The following is a 20,737-nucleotide window of genomic DNA, read 5'->3' on the forward strand; positions in this document are numbered from 1 at the left end:
GGGAGGACGAGGACGGCGGCGGGGGGGCCAGGTGGTCTTCAGGTCCACACGGACCGTTCTTCATGATCTTCTTGTACTTGGATCGTTTGTTTTGGAACCATATTTTCACCTGGAAGATGGAGAAAGGGAGGCAGTTAGAATGCTGTGATGAACGACCAACAGTATTGGTATATATGTTTTGAGCAGGGGTCCTGCAGGGGGTCCTCCAACTTAAAGGGGACCTATTATGGCTTCTAATACCTATTTTAAACAGGCCTTGAAAGTCTTAAAAACAAGCTTTTGATTGTTTTTGCTAAATAAATTAGAAATTCAGCAGCTGCTGACTATCACCTCTAACAGGTGATAATAATCTACTTTTGACAATAACTATTTAGTCTACAACTCTACATAAATGATTCCCCTGACGTGAGTCATGTGACTAATGTCAATTTTAGAGCAGAAAAACGAGCTAGCTAGCTGTTTAAGAGAAGAAAATTCATTGCAAAATTGACTTGGCTATTTCCTATTTAACGCTAGTTAGACCTGATGGATAAATGAGTGACAATAACGAAGCCTAAAGCTGGAGATTGTAACGTTCCAGCTCGGCCTAACGTTACTCCTTCCACGTCTGACAAGGCCAAAGTTTCATCAACCGTAAACACATGTAGCTAAAAACCCAGTCAGGAATTGGTTAATAAGGTGATAAAAGCAGAATAAAACACATCAAAAGTTATAAAACTTGACACGTAAAAAAAAGGGAAAAAATAAGAATTCCAAGCGGGGGTCCTGCTCTGTTTTTCTCTCATCCAAGGATCCCTGGGCTAAAAAAGCTTGAAGACCCCTGGTTTTGAGAACTTCCCTGCTGTCTTTTAGTCTTTTGTGTAGCTATAAACCAATGCTATCTGCTCTAATACCCCATAAAGAGAAGGTAGCTAATGATGCCATACACTCTGGTACTTATATTTGCTAACGCGTTCTAGTTCTTCAGCGTCTGCCAGTAATTTTTAGCAGATGTGATTGGTTTTTTCGGCCTTTGGCAGTGGAGGAAGCTATTGTTGCTCATTCGTGAGAGGAAAAAAGCTGACTGATACACTAAATTAAAGGAACATTCAGCTGAAATATTTGACACCAATCCATAACAAAACAACTGGTACGAGCCACAAATACACAGCCGTTGATCCAGCTGGTCCTCGTTAATAAAAGGCTCTCCGGCGTTAACGCACCACAACAAAGAATCATCACGTGTGATGGAAAGTTACCTTCAGTCACCAGTTTACTAGTTACAACAGGCCAGAGTAACAGAGGAATATAACCTGTTGACTTTTCAACTCTTCCACTTGTTACTCACATCAAACTGAAGCTCGCTGGACACCAGCACACCTGTAGCAACGCAACGATACCTGTAGCACCGCAACAATACCTGTAGCAACGCAACGACACCTGTAGCAACGCAACGATACCTGTAGCAACGCAACGATACCTGTAGCAACGCAACGATACCTGTAGCAACACAACGATACCTGTAGCAACGCAACGATACCTGTAGCAACGCAACGATACCTTTAGCAACGCAACGACACCTGTAGCAACGCAACGATACCTGTAGCAACGCAACGACACCTGTAGCAACGCAACGACACCTGTAGCAACGCAACGACACCTGTAGCAACGCAACGACACCTGTAGCAACGCAACGATACCTGTAGCAACGCAACGACACCTGTAGCAACGCAACCATACCTGTAGCAACGCAACCATACCTGTAGCAACGCAACGACACCTGTAGCAATGCAACCACACGGAGAGGAAGAAGGATACGCCCTCCATGTTCTCTTCTGAGGAGGTCTGGCCTTAACCCTTGTGCTGTCTTCAGGGTCAAGGAAGGAGGAAGGGAAGAAGGGAGGAAAGAAGGAAGGAAAAAAGAAGGAAGGAAGGAAGGAAGGAAGGAAGGAAGGAAGGAAGGAAGGAAGGAAGGAAGGAAGGAAGGAAGGAAGGAAAGAAGGAAGGAAGGGAAAAAAGAAGGAAGGAAGGAAAGAAGGGATGAAAGAAGGAAGGAAGGGAGAAAAGAAAGAAGGAAGGAAGGAAGGGAGAAAAGAAGGAAGGAAGGGAGGAAAGAAGGAAGGAATAGAGAAAAGAAGGAAGGAAGGGAAAAAGAAGGAAGGAAGGGAGGAAAGAAGGAAGGAATGGAGAAAAGAAGGAAGGAAGGAAATAAGGTAGGAAAGAAGGAAGGAAGGAAGAAAGGAATGGAGAAAAGAAGGAAGGAATGAAGAAAAGAAGGAAGGAATGGAGAAAAGAAGGAAGGAAGGAAGGAAGGAAGGAAGGAAGGAAGGAAGGAAGGAAGGAAGGAAGGAAGGAAGGAAGGAAGGAAGGAAGGAAGGAAGGAAGCAAAGAAGGAAGGACAGGAAAAAAGAATGAAGGAAGGAAAGGAGAATGAAGGAAGGAAAGGAGAAAACAAGGAAAGAATGTACGATGGGAGAAAAGAAGGAAGGAAGGGAGAAAAGAAGGAAGGAGGAAAGAAGGAAGGAAGGAAGGAAGGAAGGAAGGAAGGAAGGAAGGAAGGAAGGAAGGAAGGAGAGAGCAGGAGGAAGTAAAGAAGGACAGCAGAATCAGGTCATTTTGACCCAAAGACAGTACAAGGGTTAAACACCACGACGGCTGAAGTTTCTGCCCAAACTCCCAGATCTGCCAGACCTGCTCCAACTCATTTTTATGAGGACTTTTAACCACATGTGGCCCATATGATGTGACATAACCAAAGTAACATAACCAGCTCGTGACTTTAGGAGTTGAAAGTGCCATAACTGAGGGATAACTGTGTCTCGTGCAGCCCACCATACTGGAGGATATCAAGATAGATATAGATATAGATGAAAAGCAAAATGCAATGATTTGTTCATTTCATAAACTGATATTCAGTTCACCAAAGCACATAGAACACTCACCCACCATGAGGTGAGACCTAACTTGAAGCTCAATTGTACTTGAATGGCAGCAACTCACTGTAAATAGTTCTGGTATGAACAACAAATGCTGCCAAAGGAAGCAGCACCGAAAAGAAACACAAGGAGGAACGTGTTCTAGGTTCTTTCCCAACCCAGAACTTGACCCGAGAGCAAAGCTTTCTGAAAGCTGTGAAAAGATTTTCTATATCAGTCAGTGGAGTTAAACTATGGAACAGAATGGATTCAGAATTGAAAACAAGTTTAAAAACAAATATAAAAACAGGATTTTCACAAGGTACAAAGAGGAAGGGGTTTAGCGGCTTTAGGGGCCTGATATAATACTATTGGTGAACGGGTAGATTAGTTTATATTTATGTACAGAAATGGGCAGCTAATTATATGTGTATGCATGGGTGTATGTGTATGTATATGTATATGTATATATGTGTGTATGTGTGTGAATACATGTGTAAGTAGATATATATATAGATATAGAGCAGATGGAGTTAATATAGATAGTATGTATGGTGTAAATAAGTATATTTATATACATATTTATATAGGCATGTGTGTACAAATATATATAAAATACTCAACTATGTGTATGTGTGTGTGTATGTATGTATGTATGTATGTATGTATGTATGTATGTATGTATGTATGTATGTATGTATGTATGTATGTATGTATGTATGTATGTATGTATGTATGTATGTATGTATGTATAGGTAAGTGTGTGAGTATAATTATAGTATAGCTAATTATTATAAATACTGATTAGTGAATGGGGGTAGGATTAAATAAGTTTGCACTTCTTCCTACTTCTTTTTCAATTCAATTTTTTTCAATTCAATTTTATTTATATAGCGTCTAATACAACAAAAGTTGTCTCTAGACGCTTTCCAGAGACCCATACCCAGAACATAAACCCCCGAGCAGTTATTACATAAACAATGGCAGGTAAAAACTCCCCTAGTGGGAGAAAAACCTTAAGCCAAACAGTGGCAAGAAAAACTCCCCTTTAGGAGGAAGAAACCTGGACCAGGACCTGGATCATAAGGGGGGACCCTCCTGCCGAAGGCCAAACTGGGGGTCAGGGACGTCAACAGCACAGCAGGCAGGTGGAAGCAGCAACTTTTTGCACATGTAGATATTAAGCGTTAAAGTATGAAATTCTTTGTTTTGTTGTTTTTTTTGTTTGTTTTGTTTTCTTATGTTCTCTTTAATTGTTGTCTTTTACATGTACAAAATAAAATCAAATCAAAGAAAGAAGAAGCCATGTGTGGAATAGGATAACACTGTGACAATGGGTCATGAAAAATCGGTTTTGAGTTAAACCCACTTTCTTTCTGTCCTTTTTCTCCCATACGAGCAACGTAGTTAAATATGTGAGAATTTAATGGAATAAAATAAACACTGCAAATGTTTTGTTCATCACTGTGTTATAAGTATTTATAAACCAGTCCGAAGTACACAGTAAACCTACAAGGACGTTTTAGGGCAGATATTTGAAGATAATTTAGCTGAATTCCAGTACGGCTTTGATGAACAGGAGCAGACAGTTTATATCTGTGTGGACGGTTTAATGTGGCATTTCAGAGGACTTGGACTTGTGCTGTCCAGGGCGCACGAATCAAAGCGGTTTATAACCGCAATCCTGCAAAGATTGGGCTGCTGTGGAAAATGTAAATAAAAACAGCATGCAATGATTTACAAATCTCATAAAAGCACATTTTATTCCCAAGAGAACATAAACAACATGTCAGAATTTGAAACTGAGCTATTTTTCCATTTCATGGAAAATATTAGCTCATTTTGATGTTGATGGCAGCATTAGATCTCAGAAAAGCTGGAACAGGGTGATATCATTGTGTATCTCTTCTTTTAACATCTGTTAGTAAACACCTGGGAAGTGAGGAGACCTGCTGCTGGAGGTTTAGGAGAGGAATGTTGTACCGTTCTGGCGTGATGCAGGATTCTAGCTGCTCCACAGTCCTGGACCTTCATTGGATCCTTCGTTTCATGAAGCTCCAAATGTTTTCTGTCAGTGGAAGATCTGGATCCTTTCCTCTCTTCTCCATTGCCATTTTTATTTATTATAAGTATCTCATAGCTATCATTTTTGTCCATCGCTCCTGTAGTTTCTTGTGCTGGCCCCCCTTTTTTCTCTTTTGTGCATGTTTGCAGGCCGGAGCTTCAGGAGCTGCGTGCTGGCCTGGTCTTCCCGCTGTTGCTTCCACCTGCCTGCTGTGTGCTGCTGCCCCAGTCTGGCCTTCGGCAGGAGGGTCCCCCCTTATGAGCCTGGTCCTGGTCCAGGTTTCTTTCCTCCTAAAGGGGAGTTTTTCTTGCCACTGTTTGGCTTAAAGGGGACCTATTATGAAAAACACGTTTTTTCTTGTTTTAACATATATAAAGTGGTCTCCCCTCACCCTGCCAGCACAGGGGAGACAAAATACCATGAATTTCTGCAAGCTCTCTGACCCCCGCCGGACAGAGTCCCCCAGTGTCACGTGGTTTTTTTTGAGCCGTTTAGAATCTGCTCCCGTCGTGACGTCACGACAGGAGCAGATTTCCAGAGGTTCAGCCTCCGCTGCTGAAACCACGCCCACAACCAGCTCTCTCCGCTGCTGGAGCGGTCCTTTCATTGAGCCAGTCGGACGCGGCGCCGCAGCAGAGCGGATCCGGGTTAAATCATCCAGGTTCCCGGTTGGTTTGGGAGCTGGGTCCTCGGGGGTCCGTCCCAGGTCGGATCAGCTTCACCCTCCGAGATTTTCAGGCAAATCTGTCGGTTTGATCCCCGGTAACGGGCGATGCGCCGCGGATGCGCTCCAGAGCGATCTGTGCGCCGGCCGTGGGGTTGCGGCGCCCGTCGCGCAGCATCCGCCGGGCAGATCCGGCTGAAATTCCGCTGGTCGGTCCCCGGGAGTCCCTGCTACCAGTCCAGGCCGGTTCCTGCGGTCCCGGCCGGTCGGAACGGGTCAGATTCCCTGGTTAAAGCTGCGGTGATGCGCGCTGTTCCAGCAGCGCTGCTCCCGGGCGCCCGGCGTGGCTCCGGGGCCAGCGTTCAGCATCCGCCGGGTAGATCCGGCTTAAATAGTGCATAAATGTTATTTATATACAACTCATATTTTATTTTTTTAACAATAAAGTTTCCATTTGTGAAAATTCAGTGTTGTGATAATTTACAGGCTCGGGCTGCTCTGGCGGAGCCAGGTTTATTCTCCTCCCCTGCTACACGTCATTCAGGGAACCAATCAGCACAGAGCCTCATTATCATACCCCCCCCTTCCCTAAAAATGAGGCGCAGAAAAAGAGGTTAGAAGCGGTAAAAATAGTGACAGGGCCCACAGGCTGGATTTATGATTTATGTAGAAAAAACAAGCTTTACATTGTTTTTAAGACATTCAAGGCCTGTTTAAAATATACATTAAATGCCATAATAGGTCACCTTTAAGGCTTTTCTCCCACAAGGGGAGTTTTTACCTGCCATTGTTTATGTAATAAACTCGCTGGTTTATAAACTGCTCGCTGGTTTATGTTTATGTTCTGGATCTCTGGAAAGCGTCTAGAGACAACATCTGTTGTATTAGACGCTATACAAATAAAATTGCTGGAGCAGTTCAGGACCCAGACTCTTCTCCTGCAAAGCCGTGCTGTAGCGAAGGATGCAGACTGTAGTTTAGCTTTGTCTTGCTGAAAGACCTTCCCTGAAGGAGACGCTGTCAGGATGCAACCAGATCTTGTTCTAAAAAAATCTCTGTACTTTTCAGAATTGATGGACCCTCTCCACTAGGGGTGTAACAATATATCATGCCACAAAATTTCCCGATACAAACGCACAGTATTGTTTTGTATTTTGTGTCTTTCAAATAAAAGACTATTTTTTTCCTCATTCAAGGTTGTTAAAATAATACTGCTATAATATCGTATCGTATCGTTATCGTGAACTCAGTATCGTGTATCGTACCATATCGTGACATTAGTCTACGCCATGGACACTAATGTAACCCCGTACTATCAGAAAGGCCGGCTTTCTAACAGAGATGATAGACATGGTCCTGATGGTTTCAAAAAACAACTGGAATTGCTTCTTTGAACGTTTTGATGATTTTATGTACTGTACATAATGGGATCTTCAAAGTCTTCACGTTGAGCAACATTTTTGTGAAATTGTTCCACAGGTTGTTAAGGCGGTTTGTCAATGATTGGTGGATCTTCCACCTCCACGTGTGACGGGCGTTGCGTCTCTGAAATGCTCCTTTTACTCCCACTCATGTTGCTGACCTGCGGCCAATTAACCACATTAGTTGTACGATGATCCTCCAGGCCTTTCGGATCTGTGCCAGAAACTCTTCCAGTCTTTTCCAACTTTTGTGAGATGCGTTGCTGAAAAGTCAGTGTCTTAGTTTAGAGATCTGATATGTTGATTATGTTCTATTAGGAATAAAATATGAGTTTTTAAAAACAGGATTTTCACAAGTATGTATGTGTGTATGAGTGTATGAGTGTATGAGTGTATGTGTGTATGTGTGTAAGTAGATATATATAGATATAGAGCAGATGGAGTATGGTGTTAATAAGTATTCATATATATATATATATATATATATATATATATATATATATATATATATATATATATATATATATATATATATATATATATATACCGTATTTTACGCCCTATAAGGCGCACCTAAAAGCCTTTAATTTTCTCAAAAACCGGCAGTGCGCCTTATAAATGATCATTAGATTAATTTCTGTTACTGTAGTCAGGGGGATTGTGGGTAATGTAGTCAGGGGGATTGTGGGTAATGTAGTTGGTGTAAGTAACGGCACAAAAAACGTCAGGAATCGTCACAGACGTTGAAGACAACAGCAGCGACGCTGACTCACATAATGGTGACTTTGACGAGACGAAGCAAAGCTGGTTTTTATTTTGTTAATAAAGTTTGACATACGGTACTTTTCTTCTTGTTTTTTTTTTTTTTTGCATTTGCTGTAGGATTTTGTAGCATTTCCTGTAGCGCAGCTCCATCAGGTAGATACGTAACTCAACCCCAGTCACTATAGTACAGTATTTTACCAGATATTTAGTGCGCCTTATAATGCGGTGCGCCTTATAGTGCAGAAAATACGGTAGTATAAGTATTTATATAAATATGTATATGGGCATGTGTGTACAAATATATAGAAATACTCTATATAGAAATGTATGTATAGGTAGTGTGTGAGTATAATTCGTATAGTTAGTTATTATAAATACGTGTTAATAAATGATTAGTGAATGGGGGTAGGATTAAATAAGTTTACACTTCTTCCTACTCCTTTTTGCAAATGTAATTAAGATATTAAGTGTTAAAGTATGACATTCTTTGTTTTGTTTTTTGTTTGCTTTGTTTTCTTTTGTTATCTTCTCTTTTAATTGCTGTCTTTTACATGTATAAAAATCAAATATCAAATCAAATGAGATTTACAAATTATTGTTTTATAAATATTTTACACATCCTCTTAACTATTTCAGAATCAGAGTTGCAGAAGGCCAAGCTTACAGGATATGGACAAGTGAATTTCTGTCACACTGAAGCTCAGATTCATTTAGCTCTTTCATTCAGCCCAAATGAGGAAAAAAGCATAGATTTCTTGGAAACATGACTGAATGAATAGTACAGACCAAATGTTGTCAAAAACACTGAGCTAAATATCAGGACAGTCATTTTTTCTGTGCGGAGGGATGATTAAGTCATGCTGTTGTTGAGAAGATTAGCGTGTTCTCTCTTTCCAGCTTGCTTTCAAATTGAGCTTCAAATGTCATGCATTTGCCTGCTGGGCAACCTGTCAGCTGCAGCGAATGAATCACCAATCACTAACACTCGGTTACGGGCACTTTTGTAGGATACAGGTTTTAACTGCACCGTAAAAGAAAAATAGGCGTTTGCTGCTCAAAGAAAAAGCTCTGGCAAGCCGTGAAAAAGAAAGATAAAAGTTCAATAAAAAGAAGAAAAAAACTGTATTGGCACAAAAATTGTTTTCTCCTCCATAGTGGGAATTATTACCCTGGATGTTATGTGTATTTATGTTGGTTGAAGTGGTTTTATGGGGTATATTTAATTCTATAAAGTAAAGTTTAATTTCAGACTGTTTAATTGACTTAAATACATGGGAAAAATATCCTTTTATGTAATAATCTGAGAAATTACCCAACTTTCACACCCAGTTTTTGAGCTCAATTACATTAGAGGTCACAGAGAATGAAATTTGATGTTTGATTGAATTTCTATTCTTCCAGGGAGTCTCCTCATTTAAGTTTTAAGTTTGTTTGAAGTTATCATGGAGGGTGGCAAAGTTAAGGAATGCCGTTATAACTGCTGCCCATTGTGCTTTTATTTAGTAATAAACTCGTAATTGCTCTTTAAACCCAAAATTATTCATTTTTTATATTTAGAAATTCTTGATGTATTAAAAAGATATTTTGAAAAGTTACATTTTCATTATAATTAGACTGGTGCCTGTCAAATAATTTGCAATTCACAACTTATTAATGATGTTTTATCCAATCACTTTCAATTTCAGTTCAATTCAATTCTATTTATATAGTGTCTATTACAACAGAAGTTGTCTCTAGACGCTTTCCACAGACCCCGAACATTTCTCTGGACATCACTGTGGACGAAAGCTGAAAGCAAACATGTGCAGCACGTTTTTGAGGCCAGAAGTCCATCAGATTACATTTGATTAGAAGATTTTATTTCGAACATGCATGTTAAAAAAAGAGTACAAAAAAGTTAAAAAAACAGAATAAAACTATATATATATATGTACAGCACTTGGGCAGACCTCACGGATCCACCAACATGTTCCAAACGGAGTAGGAATGAAGTAAACACTTATCCAGTCCTACCCCTGAATCTACATACATTCTTACATATTGTATAACAAGACGAGTTTCAATAAACTTACTTATAAAACACCCATACCTACTTTAATAAATATATATATATATATATATATATATATATATATATATATATATATATATATATATATATATATATATATATATATATATATATATATTAATATAGTCAAAATCAAAACAAATCAAAGCAAACAAAAGGAAACAAAACAAACGCCCAGCATTTAGTTGTGCTACTATGTATGTATGTAATAATAGAAGTAATTATAATGCATAGTATTACATTATTTGTAAAGTGGGATTTGTCACCATCTTTGAACATAGGTATGATTTTTGCTATTTTCATTCTGTTTGGGACTTGACCGTTTTTGAATGACAAGTTGCAGATGCATATGCATATGAGTGGTTTAAATATCCCCCCTATTGCCCTTTTCACTATCTTCATGTCCATTTCCCTTGAATCCGTCAATGTTTTATTTTTACATTTATTGAGAGTATCAATAATTTCCTCCTCGTCTATGGGTTTTAAAAACATTGAACTGGGATTACTGTCTACCAGAGTCTGGGCTGTGTTTGCTGGTAATGTACGGGGTATTTCTGCTGCAAGGTTCAGCTGTACGTTCAGCTGATGCAGGAAGGTTTGTACAGTAATTACCGTCTCATATTCAAGCAGCAACACAGACCTGACTGCTTCCATGAGAGCATAGCTCGTCACGCTGACATTAGGGTAGAAGTGTGGCCCAGAGGTATTCCAGGTGTGTGTATGTGTGTGGAAATGAATCTATTCAAACCAAACTCACCACATTTTCTTGAAACCTGATTTAAAAAAAGCTGAAATGCATATTGAGGTGCAGGCTGTGACTGTGATGCATGAGTGTGAAGCGTACGGAGACGGAGACGTTTAGGGGAAAAACATCAGAAGTGTGCTACGTGCCATTTCTCAGCTGCGTCTGGGAACATTTGTGATTTCTGGAGAAAGTGGTCAGCGATTGGCTGGCAGCCTAATGGCACGAAGGCGGGATGGAGATCTGGTGCACGATCGCTATCTCCGCGTGCGTGCGTTTCTTTAGATGTGTGTGAAAGTGCCCACTTGTGCTTAAGTACCTACGTAAGTGTGTGTGTGTGTGTGTGTGTGTGTGTGTGTGTGTGTGTGTGTGTGTGTGTGTGTGTGTGTGTGTGTGTGTGTGTGTGTGTGTGTGTGTGTGTGTGTGTGTGTGTGTGTGTGTGTGTGTGTGTGTGTGTGTGTGTCTCTGTGGACTAAAGTGCACGGTTGTATGAAAAGAATGTGCGTGTGCATGTGCATGTGCTCAACCATTTAGCCCGTGAAGGCAGAGCGTTGGAGACGGGGCCGGTTACAGCCCCTTCATGTCCCGGACAAGCCTGCTCAGTGTCAGCAGGGTAAAAGAGGCCTAAAAGCATCACACTCAACATTGTTATGTATCATATTCTGTTAAATCCCAACCAACCTGGGCCACCCTGCAAATTATAAATAAAATCCAAATTTTATTATTCGACAATCTCATAAATACACAATTAATTCACAATGCAGCATTGAAAACTAGGGATGGGCAGTATAGACCAAAAAATGTATCACGATCATTTCTGGCATTTATTCCGATAACGATAAAAATGACGATAAAAAAATACCAATTCAATTCCACCTTTTCAACTATAAATCTATCTCACTCTCAGATCCGCCATGTTTTACACAAAAACGTCATCAATGGGAATTTATCCTTCTTTCTTTCTTTCTTTCTTTCTTTCTTTCTTTCTTTCTTTCTTTCTTTCTTTCTTTCTTTCTTTCTTTCTTTCTTTCTCCCTTCCTTCCTTCTTTCCTCCTGCTCTCTCCTTCCTTCTTCCCTTCCTCTTTTCTCCCTTCCTTCCTCCTTTGCTTGTTTTCTCCCTTCCTTCTCCCCTTTCCTTCCTTTCATCCTTCCTTCCTTCCTTCCTTCCTTCCTTCCTTCCTTCCTTCCTTCCTTCCTTCCTTCCTTCCTTGTTTTCTCCCTTCCTTCTTCCTTCTCTTCCTTACCGCAGAACCATAAATCATCTTTACACAAAAACGTCATCAACGGGAATTTATCATTTTTACCGCAAGATGACAAATTCTTATCGTTTCTTTCTTATCTTTACATGTGTGCACTTTTATGGAGCTGCTGCCTAATCTCGTTGTATCATTATAATGATAATTAAAGCTGCAAGCAGCGATGAACGGGCCCTCGCACTCACGGCCACCGCCCCCCATAAGCATATCAGAAACGACACCACCCACGACTTCCTATGTCAAACCATTCAAAAGATATAGCAGAAAATCGGGACAACCAATCAGAAGAAGGGGCGGGGCTAATTAAGGCCAACGAAGCTTAATAGCTTAATACCGAGTCCCATGACACCACCCACGACTTCCTATGTCAAACCATTCAAAAGTTATAGCAGAAAAAAGGGACAACCAATCAGAAGAAGGGGCGGGGCTAATTCAGGACAATGAAGGTCGAGGACTTCATAAAGAGTCCCATGACACCACCCACGACTCTCTATGTCAAACCATTCAAAAGTTATAGCAGAAAATCGGGACAACCAATCAGAAGAAGGGGCGGGGCTAATTAAGGCCAATGAAGGTCGAGGACTCCATACCGAGTCTCATGACACCACTCACGACGCTTTATGTCAAACCATTCAAAAGTTATGGCAGAGAAAAGTATTCTAGGGGGCGCTGTTGAGCCGTTAGGCCACGCCCATTAATGCAAACCATGAAATATCACATTTATCGCCAGTTCTGGCTTGCATGCAAAATTTGGTGACTTTTGGAGAACTATCAAATATGGACCAATCAGATGAAGGGGTGTGCGCTTTTTGGCGTCTAGCATCGCCACGGTAACACTTTTGAAAGAGAAAAGTAATGCGCGTAGTCGCAAGATGGAGACGCACATTTTGAGGTATAACACACCTGGGTGCACGTTACGGTTTGGGCCGTATTAATTGCCGAAGGAATGGCATAAATTGCGCCAAAATTACACAATTAATTCAAAATGGCTGACTTCCTGTTCGGTTTCGGCCATGGCGCCAAGAGACTTTTCTTCAAGTTGCGACATGATACAGGTGTGTAGCGATTTTCGTGCATGTACGTCAAACCGTATCGTGGGGCTTGAGGCACAAAGTTTTCCGGGGGGCGCTGTTGAGCCATTTTGCCACGACCATTAATACAAACGATGAAATATAAAATTTATCGCCAGGCCTGCCTTGCATGCAAAATATGGTGACTTTTGGGGAACTATCAAATATGGACCAATCAGATGAAGGGGGGGCGCGCTTGTCGGCGTCTAGCGTCGCCACGGTAACACTTTTGAAAGAGAAAAGTAATGCGCGTGGTCGCAGGATAGAAACGCACATTTTGATGTATAACACACCTGGGTGCACGTTATGGTTCGGGCCGTATTAATTCTCGAAGGAATGGCTCATATTGCTCCAAAATTACGCGATTAATTCAGAATGTTCAAAATGGCCGACTTCCTGTTCGGTTTCGGCCATGGCGCCAAGAGACTTTTCTTTAAGTTGCAACATGATACAGGTGTGTACCGATTTTCGTTCATGTACGTCAAACCGTATTATGGGGCTTGAGGCGCAAAGTTTTTTCTGTCTGAACCAACCAGATGAAGGGTGGGCGCGCTTTTTGGCGTCTAGCGTCGCCACGGTAACGCTTTTGAAAGAGAAAAGTAATGCGTGTTGTCGCAGGATGGAGACGCACATTTTGATGTATAACACACTTGGGTGCACGTTACGGTTCGGGCTGAATTAACTGCCGAAGGAATGGCAGAAATTGCGCCAAAGTGACACGATTAATTCAAAATGGCCGACTTCCTGTTCGGTTTCGGCCATGTCGCCAAGAGACTTTTCTTTAAGTTGTGTACTGATACAGGTGTGTAGCGATTTTCGTGCATGTACGTCAAACCGTATCATGGGGCTTGAGGCACAAAGTTTTCAAGGGGGCGCTGTTGAGCCATTTTGCCACGCCCATTAATGTAAACCATGAAATATCAAATTTTTCGCCAGGCCTGACTTGCATGCAAAATTTGGTGACTTTTTGGGCACGTTTAGGGGGGCAAAAAGGCCCTCCTTTCGTCAGAAGAAAGAAAGAAAAAAGAAAAAAGAAAAAAGAAAAATTCCTACAGATACAATAGGGCCTTCGCACTGAAGGTGCTCGGGCCCTAATAAAGGCTTTCTATTGTATTCTATTTTCTATTCAAAAAGGATGATGATGATTCCCACTGCAGCATCCCCTTGCTCTTAACTGTGGTTAAACATCTCCACACACAGAGAGGACCAGTTGATGGCGTTTCCGGAAAAGAAACACTGTTATTTACCAATATAAAGAACTGGAGCTGCTCAACAGTCCTGGCTCTTTTTTTCTTTCTTTGATGTGCCAGTGCATTTATGACACTTTCCCACCAGCACCTACTCTGCTCTACTCATCTCAGCTCGGCTCGGCTCGACTCGGCCTGGTTTCTTTTCCACAACAATTCAGCTCCTGGAGCAGAAGTAGGAGGTTGGAGAAGCTGCTGTGACGTATTTGATTGTGTGATCTAAACGAAGAAGACAACAACACTAAAGATGTAGAACCTGGAGGAGATGATAGATGTGCTGCTGGATCTGTGGCTTGTGTACGATATCAAGTTAAAAAATTAGAGTGAGAGAAGCTTCAAGCAGCAACACTTTTTTTTTTTTTTTGTTTGTCTCTGCTGCTGAAAAGTCAGCTGGAGCCGTGAGCAGCTATGAAGAGACAGAGCTCCTGGTAGATCTGGTCGTTCCTTATCTCCGTCTAGATCCCTTTTTAATTCTCTCCTCAGCACCAGGTTTATGAACATCTGACCCTCAGAGTTGGATCAGAAACAGACTTTTGCTGCCGTTGCTGGTCGAATAAAATGAACAAGAATCCGTCAGAGTCTCTTTCTCTGATTTCCTCCTCCTGACTCAGACGTCTGACTCCAACCCCCCGACCAATCGGTGGACTGTAGTGTGATGATGTCTGATACAGCCGACTCAGCCGCTTAGAACCTCAGCAGAATAGATACAGAAAAGTATCTACTCGACATGTTAGACCCCTGGTGGAGAAGCGCAAAACCGAGGCGAGTCGAGTCGAGTCACGCTGAGTAGGTGCTAGTGGGAAAGCGCCATAAGTGACAGTAACCTCCATTTAGTTTTCCTCTTGTCTGACCTTACTTTCAAAATGTAGGACTTAATTTATAAGTTTATAAGTAAAACCTTTTTGTGTTTGTATGTGTAACGAAAGCTGATATGAGATTTTAAACTGCTGCCAATCAAATAGTGAATAAGCTGCCCTGTGGAGTTCCTGTTTGTTGATGTGACTGTGATGAAGTCAGCACCTCACCAGCCGTGAACCTCACTGCACGTCACTGGAAGTAGGATTACACTCTTGATTAGAGATTCTGATTTCTTGGAAAGGTGATTCCAGATTTTGGTTCTCAGATTTTGGATTTTGATCCACTATACAGAGGGCGTTAAACTGGCGCCATACAATGGCAGCAGAAATGAAAACACCTTCCAAAATGATGTTATGGGCAAACATCACCATCACTACAAGGAGGAAGGGAGAAAACGCAACAGCAGTAAAATCACCAAACAGAAAAAAACGAGACTTAGAGTGCTTTCACACCTGTCCCGTTTGGAGCAGTTGTTCCAAAACAGGGAGCGTTTCCCCCTAAAGATCGGATGGTTGGTATATGTGAACACAGCAATCTCGCTTGGATGGGGGACAAAACAAGTGAGCCGAGATCTCCTAGGAGAGGTGGTCTCGGCTCGCTTCCATTCCAGACCTGGACCGGTTCGTTTGCAGAGAGAACATAATCCACACAGCAACCCACACAACTCACTCATAAGCTGCTTTCACATAGAATGTCGTTTGCGCTGCGCCCACCGCCGGGTAGGGCACAGACTCGACGCAGAGCTCCACCCCCTTCTCTCCTATTGGACACAACTTTCTCTCTTCTCCCTTCTCTCCTATTGGACGTGCCTAGATGTCGTCAGAGCGCGATACGGTGAAATAAAAAAATGTTCAATTCAGGCAGGCAGGCGCAAACGCTGCAGCAGACCCCGTCTAGCACGCCACCGAGCTCGGCGGAGAGCAGTCCGCTCTTGCGCTGTGGTAGCACATACACCATGAACGGGATCGCCGGCAGTCTGCGCTTTGCGCCCTCTCTGTGAAAGGGGCTATAACCATTGTTGTTTTTCCCGGGGTACGGAAGAAGAAACTCCTTCTGCGTTAATTTCTGACCAATGAGAGAACAGTTGGTTCATGGCATTTGTTAACAGCTTTGAACCGCTACAGACGGTTGCTTTATGAACACAAACCCCACAAACGAAAAACGAAACAACTGTATCGATTTAGCCCCTGAATCGGAACAAAACAAACGGGCCACAGGTCTGAAAGCAACCTAACTGACACCTGAACCAGAACAAATGGATCACAAAACAAAGCTCATCCCTTAACATGGACACTCATTCAAGATTCAGCAATGCAAAAAAAAGGTGAGCAAATAGTCGACACCATCACTTTTTCGATGTGAGCCGTAAAGTCATTTCATGCATATGTAAAATGCAACTCGTAGCATTATAAAGCTACTTGATCCATAGAAACAAAACCCTCTCTGCCAGATGAAGAAGACGGGTCAAGAAATAGGTCTGCTTCAATTCCAAGACCTTCAAAGAGTCAAACTTTGACCCGGTAACAGTTGCTTGTTCATTTCATTTGACATTTCATATTATAGTTCTGCGTTAAATCAACGCAGAGCCTACGCCGTAGGGTAGGCGACTACGCGGGAGTCTTTCTGTAGCCTACGCCGTAGCCTGACCTGCACCTCCTGAAAAATGGAACTGCGCGTGGAGGCGACGCAGACCCAACGCAGACCCAGAGGGCTGTGATTGGTTTGCTTGGTAGCAACGCATTTCTGGTTCCAGACTGCGCCATCCCCGCCATTTTTAAACATCTTGTTGTTGTATACGGACAGAACATTATCAACATGGACCAAGTCGAGGAGCGACTCATTGACGAAGTCCGTACAAAAAACAACAAAGAATCAACTAGAGACGACGATAAACCATTCAGGAAAAGAACGCAACCACCTAGCGCTCTGGGGGGGAACTGCACCGCGGAGAAATGGAGTGACGGAGAAGTCCGAAGGGTTCACGACGGCGTCACGGCAACAGTGTAGACTCTGCGTTGGTTTAACACAGAACCTTAAATCAGGCTTAAAACAACCAGAGACAGCATTTAACTGATTACATCTGCTGCTCATGTATGCTCTGTTTGCAGACACCAGTCATACTTCCCAATTGTTGCTTCTTGATGGGTCAGCTGCTCATCCTTTTAAACGGGTCCAGTCTATCTGTGGTAACAGAGCAGTAAAAGCCTCTTCATTTACTGGTTTTATCATTTTTTCACGTTGCAGCAGCTTGAACATCACAATGGCTCATTGGATGACTTAGGTGTTTATCTCAATGACTACGTTTACATGCAGTCAAAATCCGGTCAATATTCCGGTTACTGAAACATTGGAACTGTTGTCCTCAAAGACACTGCTTTTGTACCAAATCACCATTACAGTAACCTAACATCACTCTTTAGATTGTTTTCTTTAATATCCTTGCCGACAACATTGTCCCAACAACTACCTTTTTTGGAAAGTGAAGTGTAAAATGTGTGCATGCATATAGTATTGATATGTCTTATTTTTGACATAGTTTCATTTCCATGGAGACAGTAGGGATTACTGTTTCCATGGAAACAAAACTCTCAACATTAGTTGGGGGGTGGTAGTCTAGTGGCTGCAGAGGTGGGCTTGAGTCTGGAGGACCCAGGTTCAAGCCCCAGAATGGCAACCAAGATGAACCCCCTGAGCAAGGCTTTAACCCTAATTGCTCCATGGCGTGTGTCTCTGACAGAAGTCGTTTCAGATAAAAGCATCTGCTGAATGTTAGTAGTAGTAGTAGCTGCATTCCTAAATTTGCATATTGTATATTTTCCCGGCTTGTCCTGTTTTGGGGCTGTACAGTAAAGCTGCTTGGCGGGTGAGTCAGCCGCCAGCGACTGTCAGAGGAACCGACCCCGAGGCCACGGAGTCATAAAACAGCCTTTCAGTCAGCCGACACAAACAAACATGTCACATTTCTTTTGTCAGTCCTGAACGGAAAACTCCCCTGAAACTGGTTTGCTTTTCAAAGATAATTAAAAAAGAATTATGTTCACAGTTATAGCAGAAAATAATAGAAACTGTCCAGCTGTTGATGATCATGATGGGGGGAGGGGCGGTGGGGGGGGGTGAAAAAACGCAGCCCAACGGTTCAGACTGTCATTCAAACCTGCCTACGTGTGTGTGTGTGTGTGTGTGTGTGTGTGTGTGTGTGTGTGTGTGTGTGTGTGTGCGTGAGTAATACGAAGCACGGACAGGAAACACACGCTCTTCACCCCCCCATTATTTCCTTGCCAGCAGATTCCAGATGATTATATTTTGTTAACAGAAGAAAAGCAACTGAACCAACCAGAGAAGCCAGCTGCTTCACGCGGGTCCTGCTCCGTGTTCTCTGACTCATTCTCCTTCATCCCCTATGTGGAACTTGGTGCAGTGGTGCGACACCCGGGCAGGTGGGGGAGAGATTTGTCCGTCAAGACTCCTCTCCCTGGCCCTGCCCCTTCTCAACCTTTCCCCGACCCTGAACCTAACCTGGGGCTTGCTGATTGGGCGGGAGCTTCGGGAGCAGCGGGATGACCCCCGGTCATCCCGCTGCTGCTTCCACCTGCCTGCGGTCCCCACCCCCGGTCATCCCGTTGCTGCTTCCACCTGCCTGCGGTCCCCACCCCCGGTCATCCCGCTGCTGCTTCCACCTGCCTGCGGTCCCCACCCCCGGTCATCCCGTTGCTGCTTCCACCTGCCTGCGGTCCCCACCCCCGGTCATCCCGCTGCTGCTTCCACCTGCCTGCGGTCCCCACCCCCGGTCATCCCGTTGCTGCTTCCACCTGCCTGCGGTCCCCACCCCCGGTCATCCCGCTGCTGCTTCCACCTGCCTGCGGTCCCCACCCCCGGTCATCCCGTTGCTGCTTTCACCTGCCTGCGGTCCCCACCCCGTAGCTGATAAGTAACTGACTTAGACTCTTATCTGCACATGATGCAATTTTTTGCATGTTTGCATGCTGTTTTTTTTGCTTTTTAAATGTCATGAGCTGTTTGACAACTGATTTTCCCCAGAGGGGACCATAAAGGTTTCAATCAATCAAGCAATCAATCAATCAATCCTTCAGGTCTTTCATGCCATGATTTAATGACACAGTCAGTGACTAAGCCTCATGTGTTTCGGTGGTGTCCAGCAGCAGGAGGACCTGGAAGAAATTGGGAGGACCTGGGATGACCTGGGAGGACCTTGGAGGACCTGGGGGGACCTGGGAGGACCTTGGAGGACCTGGGGGACCTGGGGGGACCTGGGGGGACCTGGCAGGACCTGGGGGGGACCTGGGAGGACCTAGGAGGACCTGGGGGGGACCTGGGAGGACCTGGGAGGACCTTGGAGGACCTGGGAGGATCTGGGGAGGACCTGGGAGGACCTTGGAGGACCTGGGGGACCTGGGGGGACCTGGGGGGACCTGGGAGGACCTTGGAGGACCTGGGAGGATCTGGGGAGGACCTGGGAGGACCTTGGAGGACCTGGGGGACCTGGGGGGACCTGGCAGGACCTGGGGGGGACCTGGGAGGACCTTGGAGGACCTGGGGGGACCTGGGAGGACCTGGGGGGACCTGGGATGACCTGGGGGGGCCTGGGAGGACCTGGGGGGGACCTGGGAGGACTTTGGAGGACCTGGGGGGACCTGGGAGGACCTGGGGGGGCACCTGGGGGGACCTGGGAGGACCTGGGAGGACCTGGGAGGACCTGGGGGGACCTGGGAGGACCTGGGGGGACCTGGGAGGACCTGGGGGGGCACCTGGGGGGACCTGGAAGGACCTGGGAGGACCTGGGAGGACCTGGGGGGGGAACCTGGGGGGACCTGGGAGGACCTGGGAGGACCTGAGAGGACCTGGGGGGACCTGGGAGGACCTGGGGGGACCTAGGAGGACCTATGAGGACCCGGGGGGACCTGGGAGGACCTTGGAGAACCTTGGAGGACCTGGGGGGACCTGGAAGGACCTGGGAGGACCTGGGAGGACCTGGGAGGACCTGGGGGGACCTGGGAGGACCTTGGAGAACCTTGGAAGACCTGGGGGGACCTGGGAGGACCTGGAAGGACCTGGAAGGACCTGGGGGACCTGGGAGGATCTGGGGGGGACCTGGGAGGACCTGGGGGGACCTGGGAGGACCCAGATAGCAGGAATGTGTGGCTTCCTGACTCACGAACGAAGGAAACAATCAACAATGCCATGACTTTTGAAGAGTAAATTTGATTTGTTTTGTGAATTTGGGTACTAAACTGGCTAAACCGGCTTTCCGTCCTTTTCCTGCCTGTTTGTGCTCTGTTGGACATGCATTTCTTTCTTCTGCTGTGCCCCTTTTGAAAAATGAAAAGTCAAAGTGGGAAGACTGTGTAAAGACTGTGTAAATGTGTGTGTGAGAGCAAGTGCAGGCCCCGCTGATTGTGCAGTCATGTGTGCTGTGTCCTCCACATCACCTGGGTCTGGGTCAGGCCCAGCTTGGCTGCCAGGTCGGCCCGCTCAGGCAGGGCGAGGTACTGGGTCTGCTGGAAGCGCTGGTTGAGCGCCTGGAGCTGCAGGCTGGAGTAGATGGTCCGAGGCTTCCGGATCTTCTTCCCTTTCCCGTTGAGCCTCACCTCCCCGTTCTCTATCACCGCCGTGGGCTTCTCGTGCTCTGGACGACGACAGGGGGGAGAAACTTCCTCAGATAAAAG

The 20,737-nt window shown here is 44.4% G+C and overlaps 2 protein-coding genes across 2 annotated transcripts in view; one reads left to right on the forward strand and one right to left on the reverse strand.

The window, feature by feature from the left end:
* Positions 1-20,737, forward strand: part of LOC133421969 (vesicle-fusing ATPase) — a 290,608-nt gene that overhangs the window by 27,009 nt on the left and 242,862 nt on the right. The window lies entirely within an intron of this gene.
* LOC133422437 (homeobox protein Dlx4a-like) overlaps positions 1-20,737 on the reverse strand; it is a 29,116-nt gene that overhangs the window by 521 nt on the left and 7,858 nt on the right. The window contains 2 exon segments of the mRNA XM_061712428.1: positions 2-109; positions 20,501-20,697. Of these exon segments, the coding sequence (XP_061568412.1) occupies positions 2-109; positions 20,501-20,697 (305 nt within the window).

This window comes from Cololabis saira, chromosome 21 (genome assembly GCF_033807715.1).
Source record: "Cololabis saira isolate AMF1-May2022 chromosome 21, fColSai1.1, whole genome shotgun sequence".
NCBI classification, from domain to species: Eukaryota; Metazoa; Chordata; class Actinopteri; order Beloniformes; family Belonidae; genus Cololabis; species Cololabis saira.